The sequence below is a fragment of the Symphalangus syndactylus genome, chromosome 4, assembly GCF_028878055.3.
Source record: "Symphalangus syndactylus isolate Jambi chromosome 4, NHGRI_mSymSyn1-v2.1_pri, whole genome shotgun sequence".
NCBI lineage: Eukaryota > Metazoa > Chordata > Mammalia > Primates > Hylobatidae > Symphalangus > Symphalangus syndactylus.
Genome location: NC_072426.2, coordinates 101,216,449 through 101,240,637, shown reverse-complemented (window position 1 = coordinate 101,240,637; position 24,189 = coordinate 101,216,449). Strand labels below are relative to the sequence as shown.

General features: G+C 40.8%; 1 protein-coding gene across 6 annotated transcripts in view; it reads right to left on the bottom strand.

The window, feature by feature from the left end:
- Positions 1–24,189, bottom strand: part of LOC129481027 (calcium uptake protein 1, mitochondrial) — a 272,554-nt gene that overhangs the window by 57,805 nt on the left and 190,560 nt on the right. For all 6 annotated transcript variants that reach the window (XM_055275815.2, XM_063637578.1, XM_055275811.2 and 3 more), the window contains one exon: positions 76–213. In XM_055275815.2, coding sequence (XP_055131790.1) covers positions 76–213 — 138 coding nt within the window. The remainder of the gene's footprint in view (positions 1–75; positions 214–24,189) is intronic.

The window sequence follows — 24,189 nt, the reverse complement described above, 5'->3', positions numbered from 1 at the left end:
TGTTAATACCTTCATATTAAATAATAACCATACATTCCCACGGTTTCTTTTCTTCCTCCAGCCAAAGCTACCTACCTTTCCTTCTTTGAAGTGCTTCTTGAGCTGCCTCTGCATGGCGGTCAGCTTCTTGGACTGCACCCCACTGTAGGCAAGTAGCATGCCACCAAACTGCCTCTCAGTAATTCTCCCATCCACAGGGTCATGGCGTTCAAACTGGGAGGGAAACAGAAAGAATGTTCCTGGGGTCAACGGAAAAGTATTTTGACATGGAACATGGGATGATCAGCTGTGTTTGATGGCAGAAAACAGCTGATGACTGGGACTATATTTTTGAGGTACAATTCTCAGTAAGAGCTTCAAAAACTAAGAAACAGAAGATCTAGGTTCTTATCCCAGATCTGCCACTTACTATTGTCAGAGACAGTCAAACCAGAGCAACAGCATCTTGAGTAAGGTCTAGGAAAGATGAGGCTGGGACTTGCTGGGCTGCATTCCCAGGAAGTTAGGTATTCCTAGCCTCTAGATGTTTATGGTTAATGGAACAGATTGATAACATTTACTGATCAGACCCAGACTCAGCAATGTCCCGATATCCTGATACCTTGTGAACGGAAGCATTCCTAATTTTGCTTTAAAGATAATAATATTGATTACTCTTCTAAAAAATTCATAAAGGTCTGAGAGCATAATTTTAAAGAAGAGTAATATATTTTCAAGTTTCCCCAAAATAGCAATAAAATGTTAGGACATTGATAAGAGATAGGACTTACATATGAGACACGAAATAAAGTTAAGAGTGAATTTCTCTTTCAGATCTCATTTCTTCAGCTAGCTCAGTAAGTTGACAGAGACCTAAATTTGTTTCCTCAGTAGTGGGACTGTGTCAATGAGCAAGACATAGAACTGTATTTTAATACAATTACTTTTGTATCAACCTATAACAGTGACCATTTTTTTTCCCTTTTTTTTTTTTTAAGACAGAGTTTCACTCATCACCCAGGCTGGAGTGCAATGGTGCAATCTTGGCTCACTGCAACCTCTACCTCCCAGGTTCAAGCGATTCCCCTGTCTCAGCCTCCTGAGTAGCTGGGATTACAGGCGTGCACCACCACGCCTGGCTAATTTTTGTATTTTTAGGAGAGACAGGGTTTCACCATGTTGGCCAGGCTGGTCTTGAACTCCTGACCTCAGGTGATCCACTGGCCTCGGCCTCCCAAAGTGCTGGGATTACAGACATGAACCACCATGCCTGGCCTAACAGTGACCATTTACTGAGTATGTACTATGGGCCAGGTACTTCACCGTTATGTTCTTTTTTTTAATTACCTTTTTTTTTTTTTGTAAATAGAGATGGGGGTCTTGCTATGTTGCCAGGCTGGTCTCGAACTTCTGGGATCAAGCAATCTGCCTGCCTTGGCCTCCTAAAGTGCTGGGATTACAGGTGTGAGTCACTGTGAGTCACTGTGTCTGGCCTCATATAGTCACTATAACAGCCTATGGAGCAGCTGCTATTAGCTCCACTCTGCAGATGAGAAAACTGAGGTAACATGCAGCTACATGTGACAGAGCTGGGATTTGAACTCAGCCCTATTTGGGTCCAAAGACTATCTCTCAACACCACACCATTTCCTACTTCTGAGCAGTAGTACATTCGCTTCCTGTAGAATAGCACTGTGTTGTTTTGGATAAACTTATACAGCCATGGGGCTTAGTCACATTTAAATGAGACACAAAACTATGTCCAAAGAAATCAACATCATCAATATTAGGTGAAAGCCTCTTTTTCAACACTGCCACTCAATATTTGATGTCTGTCACACCATCATTCTACAGAGCTGATAAATTTTTGACAATACCAAAAGTTTTCAGGATTCAATTTAAGTGTGATTTATGACTCAATTTACTATCCTGAAACAATTTACTATCCTGACAAAATCTTCTAAATGGGCATACTTTTTGCAACGTTTAAATCAGATTTTCAGTGAAATCTGAAACCTGGGTAAAAGTTCACCTATGGGCTTCTTCAAGGCATGTGAAACAAGGCTGTGCTCCCTGCTCTCCAGGGCCAACTTTAATGATTTAGAGTGTTCATTCTACTCTTATCTGGGAGGTTTCACAGCTATGGGGCAATCCCATATGTTGGAATTAGATGAATTTTCAGCTTTATCTCACCAGGTAGATTCATGGTTGAAAAGTTTCTTGTTTGTAACACTGGCAGCAGCTGCAGCTTGCTCAAGGCTTACAAAAGGCCTTTATTCTCTGTTCTCCATAGGGGCACGAGGCCTCGCCTCTGTTTTGTTTCAGACGGTAAGGTCAATTTCCAGTGCAGATGCCCAAGCAACCATTCCAATGCTCAGATTAGCATTTTTACTAATGTTCTTTGAAAACTCAGACTTGTCTTTTGGTAATGGGTTCTATTATGATTATTTTTAAGTGACTGGAATCTGAAAGGGCTTAAAAACAATCAACTTCTGCTTGTCCAAGTCATATGGCCACTTCGAAGCTTACTACTTCAGCTCTGTAATTTGATTTTGGGCAGCACCTCTGCTTTTAGGTTTTTAGGCTCTTCTGAGGCAGGACCCCCTTATTTCTGAGGTCTTAAACACGGCTTGAGGGAGCCATGGAGAGCTGTTTTTCTTTACACACAAAACAGCTAATGGAAACAGACTTGAACTAATGTCCTATTTGTTCAAAATTTATTCACTGAAGACCACTATGCTAAGGCTAGGGAACTTTGAAGGTAGTATCTCAAGGACCTTCATTAGGGTTAAATTTTCAAGGGCAATAGCTAGACATCATGTGGCTACAGGGGTCAAGTGTATGCACGGTTAAACATTGCTAATCCAAAAACCCCAAATCTGAAATGCATCAAAATCCAAAACTTTTTTTGTTGTTGTTGAGCGACTTTTTTTGTTGTTGTCCAGGCTGGAGTGCAGTGGCATGATCTTGGCTCCCTACAACTTACACCTTCTGGGTTCAAGTGATTCTCCTGCCTCAGCTTCCCAAGTAGCTGGGACTACAGGCATGTGCCACCATGCCCAGATAATTTTTGTAGTTTTTAGTAGAGACAAGGTTTCACTATATGTTGGCCAGGCTGGTCTCAAACTCCTGACCTCAGGTGATCTGCCTGCCTTGGCCTCCCAAAGTGCTGAGATTACAGGCGTGAGCCACTGCACCTGGCCCAAAATCCAAAATTTCTTGAGCACCAACACGTTGCTCAAAGATCATGCAAAAAGGAAATGCTTATTGGAGCATTCTGGATTTTTTTTTTTTTTCAGACAGGGTCTTGCACTGTCACCTAGGCTGGAGTGCAGTGGCACAATTATGGCTCACTGCAGCCACGACCTCCTGGGCTCAAGTGACCTTTTCATCTTAGCCTTCTGAGTAGCTGGGACTATAGGCATGCACCACTACGCCTGGCTAATTTTTGTATTTTTTGTAGAGATGGGGGTACCCTATGTTGCCTGGGCTGTTCTCAAACCCTTGAGCTCAAGCTATCTGCCCACCTCAGGCCTCCCAAAGTGCTGGGATTACAGGTGTGAGCCACAGCACCTGGCCTGAATTTTGGATTACTGATGCTCAACCAGTAAGTGTAACACAAATGTTCCAAAATCTGAAACACTGCTGGTCCCAAGCATTTTGGATAAGGGATACTCAACCGCCATCTTAAGCTGGGGCAATCCTGTGGGTGCACTCCTGGAGTGCCATATACATGTAATCAATCCCCAAGGTTGTGGGAGGATCTTTTGAGGAAAGATACAGGTTATTACAAAATTATCATAATGTAGAAAAGTTCTAATTGCATATTTGGAAGCAATTGAAATTACTGGCTTATATTTTACTTCACCCAACCTATTTTCCACTAATGTTGGAACGTCTGATGTTCTACTTCAATGAAAATTAAAAGCCTCCACTGTGTTTGATTCTGAGGCACAGCATGTGTGTATTCCAGCACGCCACCCACCATCTGCATTGTTTTTCCGTGTCTAGGAAGAGAGCTTAACAGCCTCACATTTCCCCTTCTGCAGCCATTGCCACTTTCTCAAATGGATACAAGCTGTTTCCCTCTTGTTCACCAGGGGGCTGCAGGATAGGCAAAGAGGAGCCAAAAAATTGCAAGGTTTTTCCTGGCTTTCTGTTCACACTGCACCTCTTGTTCCCACCCCTGTCCCTTGTCGTTTTGGAAGGACAGATGGTCTACACGTATCTAGATGAAATGACTTAAGAATGGGAAGCCAGGAAAGGAAGAAAACATGTATTATGAACAAAGGCCAAAAGTAAGGTTAGAAGCATAGTAAAAGGAAAAAGAAATCAGTATCTGCAAGTGGGTCTTCATTTATTGAAGACTTTTGAGGTTAATGTATCCAACAAATGTAAACTTCAGCCTTCTTCTCTTTCATTCTATCTTTCAAGAGACTCTGTCCATCCCCCAGAGTAAATCCTCTCCTCATACAAGTTTTCAGAATGATAAATTTTGGGGACCAGGTGTAGTGGCTCATGCCTGTAATCTCAGCACTTTGGGAGGCTGACATGGGTGGATCGCTTGAGCCCAGGAGTTCAAGACCAGCTTCAGCATCATAGACCTCATCTCTAAAATACACATATATATAAAAGAATGATAAATTTCTTGATAGGCTTCTGAACTGTGCAATGCAAGACTGCATAGTCACCTCAAGCTGCTGAGCTGAACACATCTGTGTTTTTTAATCTGATAGTATGTGGCTTTTGAGGTCCTAACCATGCCACTGCCGCTACTATCAGGAGTCTCAGAATAACTGTGTTATGCCCATCTGAAGGAAAACGATTACAGGCAAAGTTCTCGACTGTAAACCTACCTGGTAAGCATGACATACACATTTCATAGTTTGAATTGCAATCTATATTACTGCAATTGACAAGGGACACTCAAGAGCCCAGGTCAGACTGTCAGGAGTCTGACTTTTCTTGATCTTTAAAGAGGCAGCTTTATTGCAAACACTAACAAGGTTGTCTTTTGACTAGCTGGCAAACTGAGGAAGAAGGTTCACAATCTGGAACAGAGGCAACACAGTTTAGTGCCCTCAGCAGGGGCCAAAACAAGTCATTAGAGTCTTGGCCCATAAGATTATAGATTACCAAATTCAACTGCTAGAGCTTTCTACTTCCAATCCAAACATTCCTTCCCTTTTATTTTATTTTTATTTTATTTTTGAGATGGAGTTTTGCTCTTGTTGCCCAGGATGCAGTGCAATGGCACGATCTCCACTGCAACCTCTGCCTCCCAGGTTCAGGCAATTCTCCTGCCTAAGCCTCCCGAGTGGGCTGGGATTACAAGCGCTCGCCACCATGCCTAGTTAATTTTTTGTATTTTTGGTAGAGATGGGGTTTCACCAAGTTGGCCAGGCTGGTCTCGAACCCCTGACGTCAGGTGATCCACCCGCCTCGGCCTCAAGTGCTGGGATTACAGGCGTGAGCCACTGTACCTGGCCTCCTTCCATTTAAAAATGGTTTTTAAGAAAACATTTCAGGTTGGTGATCAAATCAACTGACTAAATGATGAGTACCAATCACAACAGTCAGACCAGGGAAAGATTAACTCTCCAGCCTGACAGCCAAAACCACGAAGATAATAAGATTAATGCATGAATTTATTACAAGATAATAACAATCAGGAACTATTTGACTGAGGGTGTCAGGGAAAAATATTTTAGATTTGGAACAAAAGGTTTCAAGGTATGATATGTTTCAGTTTCATTCCACAGAAGGTAATATACTGAAGTGACTAAGAATATGGACTTTACAATCAGGAAGGCCTGGATCCAAATTCTGGCCTGAACCCATACTTGCTGGCTGTGACTTCAAGGAAGTGGCTTGCCCGTTCCGAGGGTTCAAATCTTACCAAAAAATAGAGATAATATTTGTGACCTCAACGTGTTGTTGTAAGGATTAAATGGGATAATATATGTAAAGAAATTAGTACAGAATTTGAGGCCCAGTTAACATTCAATAAATGGGCTGGGCGCAGTGGCTCACACTTGTAATCCCAGCACTTTGGGAGGCCAAGGTGGGAGGATCACTTGAGGCCAGGAGTTTGAGACCAGCCTGGCCAACATGGTAAAACTCTGTCTCTACTGAAAATATAAAAATTAGCCGGATCTGGTGGTGTGTGCCTGTAATCCCAGCTACTTGGGAGGCTGAGGCAAGGGAATCAGTTGAACCTGGGAGGTGGAGGTTGCAGTGAGCCAAGATCGTGCCACTGCACTCCAGCCTGGGTGACAGAGTAAGATCCTGCCTCAAAAAAAAAAAAAAAAAAAAAAGAAAAAAATTCAATAAATGTAGCAATTAATTTTATTTATTATTCAACAAATTAGAATGACTTCAAGATTAAACTACTTACAGTTGCTTGAAGCAGAACACCAACTTAATAACCTGTACCCTGGCCGTAATTATAAAACAGAAAACCTGGCATAAAGAGCTCAATAAACATGTATTGAATGAACACAGACAAAACACCAGAAAATTCACAACACTTCTGTCCTATCGTTGGGAGGCTTTCCTGTCGAAGGCAAGGAATATCTCTATGTTTATCTCTTAATATCTACCTCCATGATATTGATTTCTATAAGGATAGTCTTGAGAATGCCACTCATTTTGGCTAATCAGTAACATATCTGAGTGCTTATACTTGCCAGGTGCCGTCCTAGGAACTAACCTTTGATCATTCTCGCAATGCTATATCAATAGGTAATAGTATGATTCTATTTCATAGACAGAGAAAAGTGAAATAACTTGCCCACACAGTTAATGTGGAGAGAAATTTCTCTCTGGTCTCAGTATCAGAACAGTTGATATGTTCTTATTTTAAAGTCAACATGAATCATGTTTTCCTTTTTATCCTGGTTACTGGAAAGCTTATAGTCAAGTTTGTGGGCCTCTTCTAGAATAGGAGACGTTATGACTTACACTTTTCATACTAACCTTACTTAACTTTTCTTAAAAGAAAGTTAGGCTTTCTTTTGCTTTCTTCTTTCTTTTAACTTTAATTTTTCAGCAAGTTTTTACTTTTGTCTCACTGCCTGTACTTTTTATGACTTTCTGAAATCCCTTCTTGAAAAACGCAAGATTTTAAAAAATGGTATTGGACATCTAGGCTGTTTCATTTTTTGTCTATGATAAATACCACTCTGATAAACTTTTGCTGAACTTAATTTTTCATCATTATTTTAGGAATTGATCCCTAGAAACAAAATTTTGAAATATAAATTATGGAACCTTTAAAATTTTATTGTGAAATATTTGACATATACATAATAATACATATAACAGACAAGTTATGAAGCATAATAAAACAAACACCACGAGCCTCCCACTTACCCTGAGAAAGGAAGCATCAGCACTCCATTTGAAGCCCATGCCCTGCCTCCCTTTTCTAGTACATTATTATTATTATTATTATTTTTTAGGCAGAGTCTCACTCTGTTGCCCAGGCTGGAGTGCAATGGCGTGATCTTGGCTCACTGCAACCTCCACCTTCCAGTTTCAAGCAATTCTCCTGCTTCAGCCTCCTGAGTAGCTGGGACTACAGGCATGCGACACCATGCCTGGCTAATTTTTGTATTTTTAGTAGAGACGCGGTTTCACTCCATTGGCAGGCTGGTCACGAACTCCTGACCTCAGGTGATCCACCCGCCTCAGCCTCCCAAAGTGCTGGGATTACAGGTGTGAGCCACCGTGCCTGGCTTATTATTTTCAATAGTTTAAAACAAAACCTTGTATTCCTAAACAATATATTGCTTACTTTTGCTTGCTTCCTAACTTTATAAAATGGTATCACAGTGGATATATTATTTTGCAATTTTTTTTTTAATCCACATTATATTTCAAGGATTCCTACGTGTTACATTTAACTGTGCTTCTTTCATTTTTACTGTTACAGATTTCTACTGCTTTGAATATACCTCTGTCTATCTATCTATCTATCTATCTATCTATCTATCTATCTATCTATCTATCTATTTTTTGAGATAGGGTCTTGGTCTGTCACCCAGGCTGGAGTGCAGTGGTGTGATCTTGGTTCGCTGCAACCTCTGCCTCCCAGATTCAAGTGATTCTCATGCCGCAGCCTCTTGAGTAGCAGGGATTGCAGGCGAGCACCACTACGCCAGCTAATTTTTGCATTTTTAATAGAGATGGGGTTTCGCCATCTTGCCTAGGCTGGTCTCGAACTCCTGGCCTCAAGTGATCCTCCCACCTTGGCCTCACAAAGTGCTGGGATTACAGGTGTAAGCCATCGTGCCCAGCTTCTACCACTATTTACGTATCAGCTTTCCTATAAATGGATGTCTCAATTATTGTCAGCTTTTTGCTATTAGGAACAATGCTGTTATGAACATTCTTAGATAACTGTGCTGATGAAAGAAGAACAAGAGTTCTGAGACTAGGGTATATATCTGGAAGTGGAACTGCTGGCTTTTCAAGATAATGCCCAATCATTTTGCAAAATAATCTCACCAACACTTTTTATCAGCTATGTATAAGAGTGCCCACTGCTTTGCATCATCACCAGCACTTGGTATTGTCGGTTTTTATTTTTTGCCAGTCTCTTCGGTCTAAAAATGGTAGAGATAAACTATTTAATGCTCCCAATGTAGTCTGCCAAATTAATTTCCAGAAAGATGTATCAATTTGCAATCCCACTAGTATATATGAGAATATGCATTTCTTAGTATCCTTAACAAAATCAAACATAATAAAAAATCTTTGCTAGAGGAAAAGTGACAACTCATTTTAATTAGTATTTCTTTGATTACTAGGTTGACCATTTTTCTAACATATGTAGTGGTCATTTATATTTCTTTGTCTGTGAATTTTTTATGTTCTTTGTCTATTTTTAAAAATAGCAATGCTGATATTTGTCTCATTAGCTTAAGATTAAAAATATTTGCTTTTTGTTAATGTATTGCTTTTTTTTTTTTTTTTTAATTTGAGACAGGGTCTTACTCTGTCACGCAGGCTGCAGCACAGTGGTGTGATCAATGCTTACTGCAGCCTCAACTTCCTGGGCTCAAGCAATCCTCCCACCTCAGCCCCCTGAGTAGCTAGGACTACAGGCGTGTGCCACCATGCCCAGCTATGTTTCTAAAAAATTTAATACAAATAAATATAAAAACTAAATTTTCTTTTTGTAGAGACAGGGTTTTCCTCTGTTGCCCAGGATGGTCTCAAACTCCTGGCCTCAAGTGATCCTCCCACTTCGGCCTCCCAGTGTGCTGGGATTACAGGCATGAGCCACCATGCCTGCCAATTTTTTGCCCAGTGTATTAGTCCATTTGCATTGCTCTAAAGGAATACCTGAAGCTGGGTAATTCATAAAGAAAAGAGGTTTATTTTGGTTCTGCAGGCTGTAGGGGAAGCATGGTGCCAGCCTCTGCTTCTGGTGAGGGCTTCAGGGAGCTAACAGGCATGGTGGAAGTTGAAGTGGGAGCAGGCATATCACATGGCGAGAGTGAGGAAAAGAGGGGGGATGGTTCCAGGCTGTTTTAAAAAATCAGCTCTCATGTGAACGAGAGCAAGAACTCATTCATTACTATGGGGACAGCACCAGGCCATTCATGAGGGATCCACTCCTACGACCCAAACACCTCCACTAGGCACAGCCTCCAACATTGGGGGGTCACATTTCAACATGAGATTTGTAAGGGACAAATATCCAAACCATATCACTCAGTTTGCCCATCTGTTAATTTTGTTTAGGTCTGTTTTATGTGTGGAAATTTAAAATCTTTATTGTAGTCAAATGTGTGGATCTTTTTCTTCCTTTATTTTTTTTTTGAGAGAGTCTCGCCAAGGCTGGAGTGCAGTGATGCGATCTAAGCTCACTGCAACCTCCGCCTCCCAGGTTCAAGTGATTCTCCTGCCTCAGCCTCCCGAGTAGCTGGGATTACAGGTCTGCGCCACCATGCCCAGCTACTGTTTTGTATTTTTTAGTAGAGATGAGGGTTCACCATGTTGGCCAGGCTAGTCTTGAACTCCTGACCTCAGGTCATCCTCCTGCCTTGGCTTCCCAATGTGTTGGGATTACAGGTGTGAGCCACTGGCGCCTGGCCTGTGGATCTTTTTCTTCGCAACTTGTTGTTTTTTTTTTTTTTGAGACAGAGTCTCGCTCTGTTGCCCAGGCTGGAGTGCAGTGGCACAATCTCGGCTCATCACTACAACCTCTATCTCCTGGGTTCAAGTGATTCTCCTGCCTCAGTCTCCCAAGTAGCTGGAATTACAGGTGCACGCCACCATGCCTGGCTAATTTTTGTATTTTTGTATTTTTTTTTTGAGATGGAGTCTTGCTCTGTTGCCCAGGCTGGAGTGCAGTGGTGCAATCTCGGGTCACTGCAAGCTCCGCCTCCCAGGTTCATACCATTCTCCTGCCTCAGCCTCCCAAGTAGCTGGGACTACAGGTGCCTGACACCACACCCAGCTAATTTTTTTGTATTTTTAGTAAAGACAGGATTTCACCATGTTGGTCAGGCTGGTCTCGAACTCCTGACATCAGGTGATCCACCCACCTCAGCCTCCCAAAGTGCTGGGATTACAGGCATGAGGCACCGTGCCCAGCCTACAACTTTTTTCATTGGCTTATATTCTAGGGAATCTTTCCTCATTAGATAAGAAAGTAATTAAATATTGACCTACAGTTTCTTTATTTTAAACAAGGAAACATAACTTAAAATATTAAAACATATTCCTCAATATCCATCAATGATGATGATTAAATCCTTGGAACAAAACAGCAGATCATCAGCTCAGTTTGTTTTAAAAAGTCCTCCAGTACCCTGACTTTAACTTTACTGAATTGGGAATTTGGAATAGAATGGGGGCATTTACGTCTAATTTAATCACATTCCCTTTGTGGAGGGAATAATCTTGAGTAAATCCAGTCCAGTTAACTTTTCTTTTTTTTTAACCAGTTGAAATGTATGTCATTAGGTATGGAGAGATGGAGAAAGTGGGAAATAGTAATTCAGTTCCAAAGCAAAGAAGGCCTAAACGGGCCATTTTCCTTACTTAGGAAAATTCTCTAGATGGTTAAAGAACAATCCATATTCTATCATTTATAATGGCAAACATTTACATAGCACTTATTATGTACTAGAGCCTATACTAAGTGCTTTCCATCAACTCACAGAGCATTTTAAATTACATAAAACTTGTTGGTTATCTTTCCTTCAGACCTTGATCAATATGAACAAGCCTTAAACTCTGGCAGAATTAACTGCTATTTAATATTCCAACCAATCTATGCAGTTAATGTTTCCACATGAAATTGCTAAAAATTTCATGCCATTTTCCTTTTTGATGACTCTTCAGCAAGCAGAATATCTTCTTATATCCAATTTCTGCTTTCAATAACATGAAAAAACCCTAGTCTTGTGTTACATACTTCTCTGAGATTTAGGAGGCCCAACATTATTCAGAGTTCAAAGACGTTCTTCTTTTCATATGGGATTGTTAAGAGTTTTGGAAACAGAGAGACTGTCTGTTAGAACAAAATATAACAGCTCCAAATTTAGGAGTTAAGAACCAAGGACTAATTGTAGTAGGAAAGCGAACTGCTATTTTCTCTCACCTAAGTGCCAGTTTGCTTTCCTCTAACTCCATCAAAGAGCACTCTGGGATCTATTGCTTAGATGAAAATATTAATACAACACATTCCCACACTCCTTTTGTCCTAGCATTGCTGACAGCTTATCAGCATTCATAAGAGAGCTGGAAATTTAGCTTGTTCATATACTCAACACCTAAAGACCCCTATACCAGGCTTGATAGGCTGATTTTTCCTAAAGATGTGGCAAATTGTGGAAAACAGTAACTAATGTGAAAAGCTGTTAGGATGTAATGATAATAATTAAGACATAGGATTTACTTTGGGCTTAGTAATCCATAGTTGATTATCTCCTCATCACCGTGAGTAACTGAATAAATAAAAATAAAAATGAAGAAATAAAGGCCAGGTATGGTGGCTCATGCCTGGGTTCCCAGCACTTTTGGAGGGAAGGTGGGAGTACTGCTTGAGGCCAGGAGTTCGAGAGCAGCCTGGGCAGCACAGTGAGACCTGATTCTACAAAAATTTAAAAATTAGCTGGGCATGGTACCATGTGCCTGTAGTCCCAGCTACTTGGGAGGCTGCAGTGAGAGGATCACTTGAGTCCAGGAGTTCAAGGCTGTGGTGAGCTATGATCATGACACTGCACTCCAGCCTGGGCCACAGTGAGACCCCGTCTCAAAAAAAAAAAAAAAAAAAAGTGGGAGGCATTCCAAGATGGCTGAATAGGAACAGCTCTGGTCTGCAGCTACCAGCATGATTGATGCAGAAGATGAGTGATTTCTGCATTTCCAATTGAGGTATCTGGTTCATCTCATTGGGACTGGTTGGATAGTGGGTGCAGCCCACGGAGGATGAGCTGAAGCAGGGCGGGGTGTCGCCTCACCTGGGAAGCACAAGGGGTTGGGGGATTTCCCTTTCGTAGCCAAGCCGTGACAGACTACCTGGAAAAACGGGACACTCCCGCCCAAATACTGTGCTTTTCCCAAGGTGTTAGCAACCGGCAGACAAGGAGATTCTCTCCCATGCCTGGCTCAGCATGTCCCACGCCCATGGAGCCTTGCTCACTGCTAGCGCAGCAGTCTGAGATCTAACTGTGAGGCTGCAGCTGGGCAGGGGAAGGGGTGTCTGCCATTGCTGAGGCTTGAGTAGGTAAACAAAGCAGCCAGGAAGCTTGAACTGGGCAGAGCCCACCACAGCTCAACAAGGCCTACTGCCTCTAGACTCCACCTCTGTGGGTAGGGCATAGCTGAACAAAAGCCAGCAGACAACTTCTTCAGACTTAAATGTTCCTGTCTGACAGCTCTGAAGAGAGCAGTGGTTCTGCCAGCATGGCGTTTGAGCTCTGAGAATGGACAGAATGCCTCTTCAAGTGGGTCCCTGACCCCCATGTAGCCTAACTGGGAGACACCTCCCAGTAGGGGCTGACAGACACCTCATATAGGCAGCTGCCCCTCTGGAACGACACTTCCAGAGGAAGGATCAGGCAGCAATATTTGCTGTTCTGCAATATTTGCTGTTCTGCAGCTTACGCTGGTGATACCCAGGCAAACAGGGTCTGGAGTGGACCTCCAGCCAACTCCAACAGAAATGCAGCTGAGGGACCTGACTGTTAGAAGGAAAACTAACAAACAGAAAGGAATAGCATCAACATCAACAAAAAGGACATCCACACCAAAACCCCATCTGTAGGTCACCAACATCAAAGACCAAAGGTAGATAAAACCACAAAGATGGGGAGAAACCAGAACAGAAAAGCTAAAAATTCTAAAAAATCAGAGCGCATCTTCTCCAAAGGATGGCAGCTCCTTGCCAGCAACAGAACAAAGCTAGACAGAGAATGACTTTGACGAGTTGACAGAAGTAGGCTTCAGAAGGTCGGTAATAACAAACTTCTTCAAGATAAAGGAGGATGTTCGAACCCATCGCAATGAAGCTAAAAACCTTGAAAAAAGATGAGATGAATAGCTAATTAGAATAAACAGTGTAGAGAAGACCTTAAATGACCTGATGGAGCTGAAAACCATGGCACGAGAACTTCGTGACGCATGCACAAGCTTCAATAGCTGATTCAATCAAGTGGAAGAAAGGGTATCAGTGATTGAAGATCAAATTAATGAAATAAAGCGAAAAGATAAGGTCAGAGAAAAAAGACTAAAAAAACGAACAAAGCCTCCAAGAAATATGGGACTATGTGCAAAGACCAAATCTACGTTTGTTTGGTGTACCTAAAAGTGATGGGGAGAATGGAAGCAAGTTGAGAAACACTCTTCAGGATATTATCCAGGAGAACTTCCCCAACCTAGCAAGGCAGGCCAACATTCAAATTCAGGAAATACAGAGAATGCCACAAAGATACTCCTCGAGAAGAGCAACCCCAAGACTCATAATTGTCAGATTCACCAAGGGTGAAATGAAGGAAAAAGCGTTAAGGGCAGCCAGAAAGGTTGACTTACCCACAAAGGGAGACCCATAAAACTAACAGCAGATCTCTCAGGAGAAACCCTACAAACCAGAAGAGAGTGGGGGCCAATATGCAACATTCTTAAAGAAAAGAATTTAACTCAGAATTTCACATCCAGCCAAACTAAGCTACATAAGTGAAGGAGAAATAAAATCCTTTACAGACAAGCAAATGCCAAGAGATTTTGTCACCACCAGGCCTGACTTACAGGAGCTCCTGAAGGAAGCACTCAACATAGAAAGGAACAACCGGTACCAGCCACTGCAAAAACTTGCCAAATTATAAAGACCATTGATTAGCATGAAGAAACTGCATAATTTAATGGGCAAAATAACCAGTGAACATCATAATGACAGGATCAAATTCACACATACCAATATTAACCTTAAATGTAAATAGGCTAAATGTCCCAATTAAAAGACACAGACTGGCAAATTCGATAAAGAGTCAAGACTCATCAGTGTGCTGTATTCAGGACACCCATCTCGTGCAAAGACACACATGGGCTCAAAATAAACGGATGGAGGAAGATCTACCAAGCAAATGGAAAGCAAAAAAAAGCAGTGGTTGCAACCCTAGTCTCTGATAAAACAGACTTTAAACCAACAAAGATCAAAAGAGACAAGGCCATTACATAATGGTAAAGGGATCAATTCAACAAGAAGCGCTAACTATCCTAAATATATATGCACCCAATACAGGAGCACCCAGATTCATAAAGCAAGTCCTTAGAGACCTACAATGAGACCTAGACTCCCACACAATAATAATGGGAGACTTTAACACCCCACTGTCAATATTAGACAGATCAACGAGACAGAAAGTTAAGAAGGATATCCAGGATTTGAATTCAGCTCTGCAACAAGCGGACCTAATAGACATCTACAGAACTCTCCACCCCAAATCAACAGAATATACATTCTTCTCAGCACCACCTCACACTTATTCTAAAATTGACCACATAATTGGAAGTAAAGCACTCCTCAGCAAATGTAAAAGAACAGAAATCACAACAAACTGTCTCTCAGACCACAGTGCAATCAAATTAGAACTCAGGATTAAGAAACTCACTGAAAACCGCACAACTACATGGAAACTGAACAACTTGCTCCTGAATGACTACTGGGTAAATAACAAAATGAAGGCAGAAATAAAGATGTTCTTTGAAACCAATGAGAACAAAGACACAGTGTACCAGAATCTCTAGGACACATTTAAAGCAGCATGTAGAGGGAAATTTATAGCACTAAATGCCCACAAGAGAAAGCAGGAAAGATCTAAAATCGACACCCTAACATCACAATTAAAAGAACTACAGAGGCAAGAGCAAACAAATTCAAAAGCTAGCAGAAGGCAAGAAATAACTCAGATCAGAGCAGAACTGAAAGAGATAGAGACACAAAAACCCTTCAAAAAAATCAGTGAATCCAGGAGCTGGTTTTTTGAAAAGATCAACAAAATTGGTAGACTGCTAGCAAGACAAGAAAAGAGAGAAGAATCAAATAGATACAATAGAAAATGATAAAGGGGATATCACCACCGATGCCACAGAAATACAAACTACCATCAGAGAATACTATAAACACCTCTACACGAATAAACTAGAAAATCTAGAAGAAATGGATAAATTCCTGGACACTTACACCCTCCTAAGACTAAACCAGGAAGAAGTTGAATCTCTGAATAGACCAATAACAGGCTCTGAAATTGAGGCAATAATTAGTAGCCTACCAACGAAAAGAAGTCCAGAACCAGACAGATTCACAGCTGAATTCTACCAGAGGTACAAAAAGGAGTTGGTACCATTCCTTCTGAAACTATTCCAATCAATAGAAAAAGAGGGAATCCTCCCTGACTCATTTTATAAGGCCAACATCATCCTGATATGAAAGCTTGGCAGAGACACAACAAAAAAAGAGAATTTTAGACCAATAACGCTGATGAACATCAATGCGAAAATCCTCAATAAAATACTGGCAAATCAAATCCAGCAGCACATCAAAAAGGTTATCCACCACGATCAAGTTGGCTTCATTCCTGGGATGCAAGGCTGGTTCAACATACACAAATCAATAAACGTAATCCATCACATAAACAGAACCAATGACAAAAACCACATGATTATCTCAATAGATTCAGAAAAGGCCTTTGACAAAATTCAACAGCCCTTCATGCTAAAAACCCTCAATAAACTAGGTATTGATGGACCATATCTCAAAATAATAAGAGCTATTTGTGACAAACCCATAGCCAATATCATACTGAATGGACAAAAACTGGAAGCATTCCCTTTGAAAACTGGCACAAGACAAGGATGCCCTCTCTCACCACTCCTATTCAACAGTGTTGGAAGTTCTGGCCAGGGCAATCAGGCAAGAGAAAGAAATAAAGAGTATTCAATTAGGAAATGAGGAAGTCAGATTGTCCCTGTTTGCAGATGACACAATTGTATATTTAGAAAACGCCATTGTCTTACCCCAAAATCTCCTTAAGTTGACAAGCAACTTCAGCAAAGTCTCAGGATACAAAATCAATGTGAAAAATCGTAAGCATTCCTATCCACCATTAACAGACAGAGAGCCAAATCATGAGTGAACTCCCATTCACAACTACTACAAAGAGAATAAAATACCTTAGGAATCCAACTTACAAGGGATGTGAAGGACCTCTTCAAGGAGAATTACAAACCACTGCTCAGTGAAATAAAGGAGGACACAAACAAATGGAAGAACATTCCATGCTCATGGACAGGAAGAATCAATATTGTGAAAATGGCCAAACTGCCCAAGGTAATTTATAGATTCGATGCCATCCCCATCAAGCTACCAATGATTTTCTTCACAGAACTGGAAAAAACTACTTTAAAGTTCAAATGGAACAAAAAAAAAAAAAGAGCCTGCATAGCCAAGACAATCCTAAGCCAAAAGAACAAAGCTGGAGGCATCACGATACCTGACTTCAAACTATATTACAAGGCTATAGTAACCAAAGCAGCATGGTACTGGTACCAAAACAGATATATAGACTAATGGAACAGAACAGAGGCCTCAGAAATAACACCATACATCTACAACCATCTGATCTTTGACAAACCTGACAAAAACAAGAAATGGGAAAGGATTCCCTATTTAATAAATGGTGCTGGGAAAACTGGCTAGCCATATGTAGAAAGCTGAAACTGGGTGCCTTCCTTACACCTTATACAAAAATTAATTCAAGATGGATTAAAGACTTAAATGTTAGACCTAAAACCATAAAAACCCTAGAAGAAAACCTAGGCAATACCATTCAGGACATAGGCATGGGCAAGGACTTCATGACTAAAACACCAAAAGCAATGGCAACAAAAGCCAAAATACACAAATGGGATCTAATTAAACAAAAGAGCTTCTGCATGGCAAAAGAAACTACCACCAGAGTGAACAGGCAACCTACAGAATGGGAGAAAATTTTTGCAATCTACCCGTCTGACAAAGGGCTAATATCCAGACTCTACAAAGAACTTAAACAAATTTACAAGAAGAAAACAAACAATCCCATCAAAAAGTGGGCAAAAGATATGAACAAACACTTCACAAAAGAAGACATCTATACAGCCAACAGACACATGAAAAAATGCTCGTCATTACTGGTCATCAGAGAAATGCAAATCAAAACCACAATGAGATGCCATCTCATGCCAGTTAGAATAGTGATCATTAAAAAGTCAGGAAACAACAGATTCTGGAGAGGATGTGGAGAAATAGGAACACTTTTACACTGTTGGTGGGAGTGTAAATTAGTTCAACCATTGTGGAAGACAGTGTGGCGATTACTCAAGGATCTAGAACCAGAATTACCATTTGACCCAGCAATCCCATTACTGGGTATATACCCAAAGGATTATAAATCATGCTACTATAAAGACACATGCACACGTATGTTTATTGCGGCACTACTCACAATAGCAAAGACTTGGAACCAACCCAAATGTCCGTCAATGATAGACTGGATTAAGAAAATGTGGCACATATACACCATGGAATACTATGCAGCCATAAAAAAGGATGAGTTCATGTCCTTTGCAGGGACATAGATGAAGCTGAAAACCATCTCAGCAAACTATCACAGGGACAGAAAACCAAACACCACATGTTCTCACTCATAGGTGGGAACTGAACAATGAGGTCACTTGAACAGGGCAGAGAACATCACACACCGGGGCCTGTTGGGGGGTGGGGGGCTGGGGGAGGGATAGCATTAGGAGAAATACCTAATGTAAATGATGAGTTGATGGGTGCAGCAAACCAACATGGCACATGTATACCTGTGTATCAAACCTGCACATTGTGCACATGTACTCTAGAACTTAAAGTATATAAAAATAAAAATGAAAAACCAAGTCAATATCTTTATTCACTTATTTTTAATTTCTTTTTCTTTTTTTTTTTTTTTGAGACAGAATCTCACTCTGTTGCTCAGGCTAGAATGCAGTGGTACGATCTAGGCTCACTACAAACTCTGCCTTCTGGGTTCAAGTGATTCTTGTGCCTCAGCCTCCCAAGTAGCTGGGACTATAGGCATGCGCCACTACGCCCAGCTATTTTTTTGTATTTTTAGTAGAGATGGGGTTTCACCATGTTGTCCAGGCTGGACTTGAACTCCTGTACTCAAATGATCCGCCCACCTTGGACTCCCAGAATGCTAGGATTACAGGCGTGAGCCACCACGCCCGGTCTCAAGTCAATATCTTTAAAAAGCAACTTGAGAGAGGCAAATATTTCTTCATCTGTCACCTTTATTGGTAAAAGCAGAAAACTCTCTAAGTCAGTAGACTACAACCTAATGATTAGAATATCGAAACCTGTCTAATAGAGGCAAAGAGGGTATCCATTTTCAGTGGGCTCCAGCATGAAGCAAATTAGTCATCGGTTCACTAAAATATGCAATATAAACTATAATCATGTGCCTAATGTTTTTTCTTTTTGAGATGGAGTCTCACTCTGTCACCCAGGTGCAATCTTGGCTCACTGCAGCCTCCTCCTCCTAGGTTCATGCAATTCTTGTGCCTCAGCCTCCCGAGTAGCTGGGACTGCAGGCGCACACCACCATGCCTGGCTAATTTTTGTATTTTTTAGTAGAGATGGGGTTTCACCATGTTGGACAGGCTGGTCTTGAACTCCTGACCTCAGGCGACCTGCCCGCCTCAGCCTCCCAAAGTGCTAGGATTACAGGCGTGAGCCACCACGCCCGGCCAATTTTCATAGCAATAAAATATAAACATAAGACCTTCTACAGTAAGGAGAATCCAATCTATTTTATACATGTATTCCAAAGGAAAGTTTCATGAGTTTGGACAAGACTTGGCTCTAAAAGACGACTTGTTTTATGCTAAGCATTTGTGCTCTTCTTTATGTCATTTTCCTAGCCTGGCATGTTGTTCCCCTTCATCTATTTGTACAAATGCCCTACTTACTGATTTTTCCAAATCATATTAAACTTTCCTCAGTTTTCAGTGCTATTACAGTAGGTAAGGTCTAGACCTAACAGAAGAGTATGCTTTGCGTTATATTGTCCTTTATTTTATTTTTTTGAGATGGAGTCTTGCTCTGTCACCCAGGCTAGAGTGCAGTGGTGTGATCTCGGCTCACTGCAGACTCTGCCTCCTGGGTTCAAGTAATTCTCCTGTCTCAGCCTCCTGAGTAGCTGGGACTACAGGCACGGGCTATCATACCCGTTTAATTTTTGTATTTTTGGTAGAGACGGTGTTTCGTCATGTTGGCCAGGCTGGTCTCGAACTACTGACCTCAGGTGATCTGCCTGCCTCAGCCTCCCAAAGTGCTGGGATTACAGGCATCAGCCACAGTGCCTGGCCTGTCCTTTGTTTTTTGAAAATAGTTTTCTCTTTCTTACCTTATATACTTCTATGTGAGAGTCTTTGCCTTTTTTTTTTTTTTGAGACAGGGTGTTGTTCTGTCCCCCAGGCTGGAGTGCAGTGGTGCAATCTTGGCTCACTGCAACCTCCACCTCCCAGGTTCAAGAGATTCTCCTGTCTCAGCCTCTCCAGTAGCTAGGATTACAGGCGTGCACCACCACGCCTGGCTAATTTTTGTATTTTTAGTAGAGATGGGGTTTCGCCATGTTGGCCAGGCTGGTCTTGAACTCCTGTGCTCAGATGATCCACCTGCTTTGGCCTCCTAAAGTGTTGGGATTACAGGCGTGAGCCACCATGCCCAGCAGCCTTGCATTGTTTACTGTGTCTGTGTCGCACACAGAGCTGGGCCACACTGCATTTGCTCAATAAATAATTGTGGTTGACTGGTTAAATCTCTGCTTCGTTAGAAAGTCACCTACCCATTCTGTATTAATCATCTAATAGAAGCACAAGACACACTTTCCAGTCTACACTCTTAAATACCTACAGAGAGACTGTGATACTTCATTAGAATTGGTAATTATTCCCAGAGGAGAAAATCCTAAAGCTGCTCCTGAACTTTCCAGGATATGATAGGCTGTGGGCTCTGCTACAAAGCTCCATTTGCTCCTTTGCCTGAGTCCAGTTATATATAAAGTTCTCAATAATATTCAGCTCACATCTAAAAGACTGAAAGAAACAAAAAAAAGCAGGTAAGTGAGTCAAGAAGCATGCAGGCAGGATAGGCAACGTCAGACTTTGTAGGCCAAAACAATTTGTACCCAGGGTCTGAAACTATGCTGGAAGGATAAATTAGGTAAAAATTGTAGGTACATTTATTTATTCAAGTGAAAACCAAAAAATCTTATCAGTAAGGTTGCCCTTCTTCTGTCACTTGATTTTAGAAAACTCTACTGTATCTTCAATTTTCATAAAATTCAAATCAGGGTAGACGTCTGAAAATCATTATAGTCACACTTTAGCCCATTATGAAAATGAGAATATTGATCAAAACACAGAGGGATCCACTCATCTAAATTAGAAATCTGAATTGAAGGATCCATACTCAGCTGATATTTGTAGGAATCCTTTCATTTAGTCTTCACTCACTAAAATTCTAGCTTGGTAGCTTCTGGTTAATACTTTTTGCAGCACGATATATTCCCTGTTTTGGCTCTCTGGAAAGATTGGGGGATTCTTCTTGCATCCATATCAAGGCTGTTCATTATTTGGGGAATATAAATGAAGCTAGTACAGTGGCAAAAATATAAGATTTGCAGTTAGGCAGACTTGGGTTTGGTTTTTTTTCCTTGGTTATGTACCAACTGTGTACTTCTGGGCAATTTTTAACCTTTCTAAGCCTCGGTTCCCTCATCTATAAAATCGGTATAAAAGCAGTACCTCCCTCTTGGGATTACTGTGAGGGTAAAGTTAGATAATAGATGTGAAACCATATAAAAGCCCCAATTTTAGGAGATAAGAACCAAGGACTAACTGTTGTCCTAATTCATCTTTCTTAAGATGCATTTACTTTTTTTTTTCTTCACATTTTAGTATCTCTGAAATCTGTATGCTTCTTAAAATTGCTATTGGCTAAGGAGCAGTTGGCACTGTTTTCACTGACTGTACAAGTATGTCAGAGCTTGCAGAATGAGTGTCAGTAGCTTGGAAAAAAATATCAGCTAAAAACGGATTATTCTTTTCAGAAACGCTGCACCACCAATGCTCTTGATGGCTCTGAGAACAATATTGTATGGAAAAACATAGACTTCCATGATTCAGAGTCAAAAAAAATTCAGAAGAGTTGGATCCTGAGTATGAAGAAATTTTAGACCAATTTATTTATTTTGTTTATATGTATGTACAAGAATGCCATAAAATAAAAATCTAAGCCTAATGGAGTATTTTTGTTTTGTTTTTTCGAGATGGAGTGTCACTCACTCTGTCGCCCAGCAGGCTGGAGTTTAGTGGTGTGATCTCGGCTCACTGCAACCTCCACCTCTCGGGTTCCAGTGATTCTCCTGCCTCAGCCTCCTTAGTAGCTGGGATTACAGGTGTCTGATACCGTGCCTGGCTAATTTTGGTTTTTAGTAGAGACGGGGTTTCACCTTTTGGGCTAGGCTGGTCTCGAACTCCTGACCTCAAGTGATCCACCCACCTCAGCCTCCCAAAGTGGTGAGATTACAGGTGTGAACCACCATGCCCAGCCCTAATGGAGTATTTTAATAGATATTAACTAAATATTTTTAGTGTAAAGCATTTTTGTCATGGTTTGCTCAACAGCATTTTTTTCTTAGTGATTAATAAAATAATAGTGTCTCAAACCAATGTTTCTTTTAGATTCAATGAAATATGGCAGTAGGATGCCTGGCACATACTAAGAGCTCAGTAAATGTTGGCTGCTATTAATAATGATAGTAAGAACAATGAACAAAAGCTACAAGTAATACATTTGTGGTCACACTTGCTTCTGTTAACTTCAGCTCTATTTAAAGAGAAATAAACTTTCTGTCTTCTACAAAGACAACAAAAAATAAGATTGAGAAAGGAAGGAAAAACTATAAGTAAGTAATTCTCTTAATCCTCTCCTTTCTACTCTTCACATGCACATTTTGCATGTTTGTAAGAAGAGAAATAAAAGAGATGGGCAAGACTGGAACTATGCTTAGAGCATGGAAAGTTGAATTATAAACTCTCTTTCCCTGTAAAAACCAGATTTCTGCAAAGGTTTATGGAAACAGGAGCAGTAGGGATAAACTATAAGGCCTGAAGTTACTACGTATGGGGCACAAATAGGTTGAGGGATAATAATGTACAAAATGCTTCTGATTCACTCTCTCATTTGAGTCTCATAATAACCTTTGAAGTAGGCATAATAGCTACTGCCTAGAGGGACCTAGGATTTGAAGAGATAATAGGATAACACCAAGATCATGATACAGGCTAGAGGGTTTTAAAATTACTCTATATGGATATATATTATTGGCATGATTATAGTCATGACAAAATTGTATATTACTGTTTCTATGAATGACTTAACAAGCCCATGATTACAGACTAACTGTAAGTATACATATCTATTCCTAATAAAAAGAAGAAAAAGAAAACCTAGGTAGGCAATTATATGTTAAACTGCTAGTTTATAACCAGGAGGCAATGTTGTTAAAAATAGTTACTACTTGAAGTTTTCTATAGGAACAATTTCACAGATGCAATATATGAAAAAATCATTGGTGTACTGGCAGAAGTTAAAAAAAAAAAGATATGAAAAAATCAATTGTGCATCAGTTAGAAAAATGGCCATGTTCAATGAATCTATCATGAAAAGTCTTGCTATGCTCCACAAAAGCTGGAGAGTTTAACTGAGAGGAACAGAGGTCTATTATATTAGAACGATAAAACAGTTAAGGTTGTATCTGCTTTTACCTGGATGAACTAAGCTAAATTATGAAGTTGCATATTCTCAAATTTCTGCCTACACTAAAAACCTACATTTTGAGGACACTATCTGTAAAATTAGTAACACATTATTCTTCGGTATCCAGAGCTCAAATCCCAGTTGATCTCACTTTTTGTAATGACTCACCCCTTCTTTGATTGGCTTAATCTTATCATCCATTTTAATTCTCACCATTCAGAAAGCCATTGCATAAGTGATGAGCTCATTCACATTGGGCACCATGGAAAAAGTTTATGTGTGTGTGTGTGTGTGTGTGTGTGTGTGTGTGTGTGTATTTTTTTTTTTTTTTGAGACAAAGTCTTGCTCTGTTGCCCAGGCTCACTGCAACCTCCGCCTCCTGGTTCAAGTGATTCTCCTGACTCAGCCGCCTGAGTAGCTGGGATTACAGGTGCCCACCACCATGCCCAGCTAATTTTTGTATTTTTAGTAGAGACAGGGTTTCACCATGTTGGCCAGGCTGTTCTGGAACTCCTGACCTCAAGTGATCCGCCCACCTTGGCCTCCCAAAGTGTTGCAGTTACAGGCATGAGCCACCGCACCTGGCCAAGTTAATATTTTTTAATACACTAAACATTACATTGGAAAGTGCCCATTTTTTAGAAGAGGAAGAGCTAGAGATCGGAACACAATATATAGAAATTAGAATTCAGATTAAGTTGACTGACAAGCATTAGGAAAAATGCAATAAAGACTGGGAGACTGAGGCTAAGAAACATGTAGCTTAAGGAAGCTTTAATACACAAAGTGAGAACAGTCCAAACACAGGCAGGTGAATGGCAAAGGGTCTAATAGGCCAC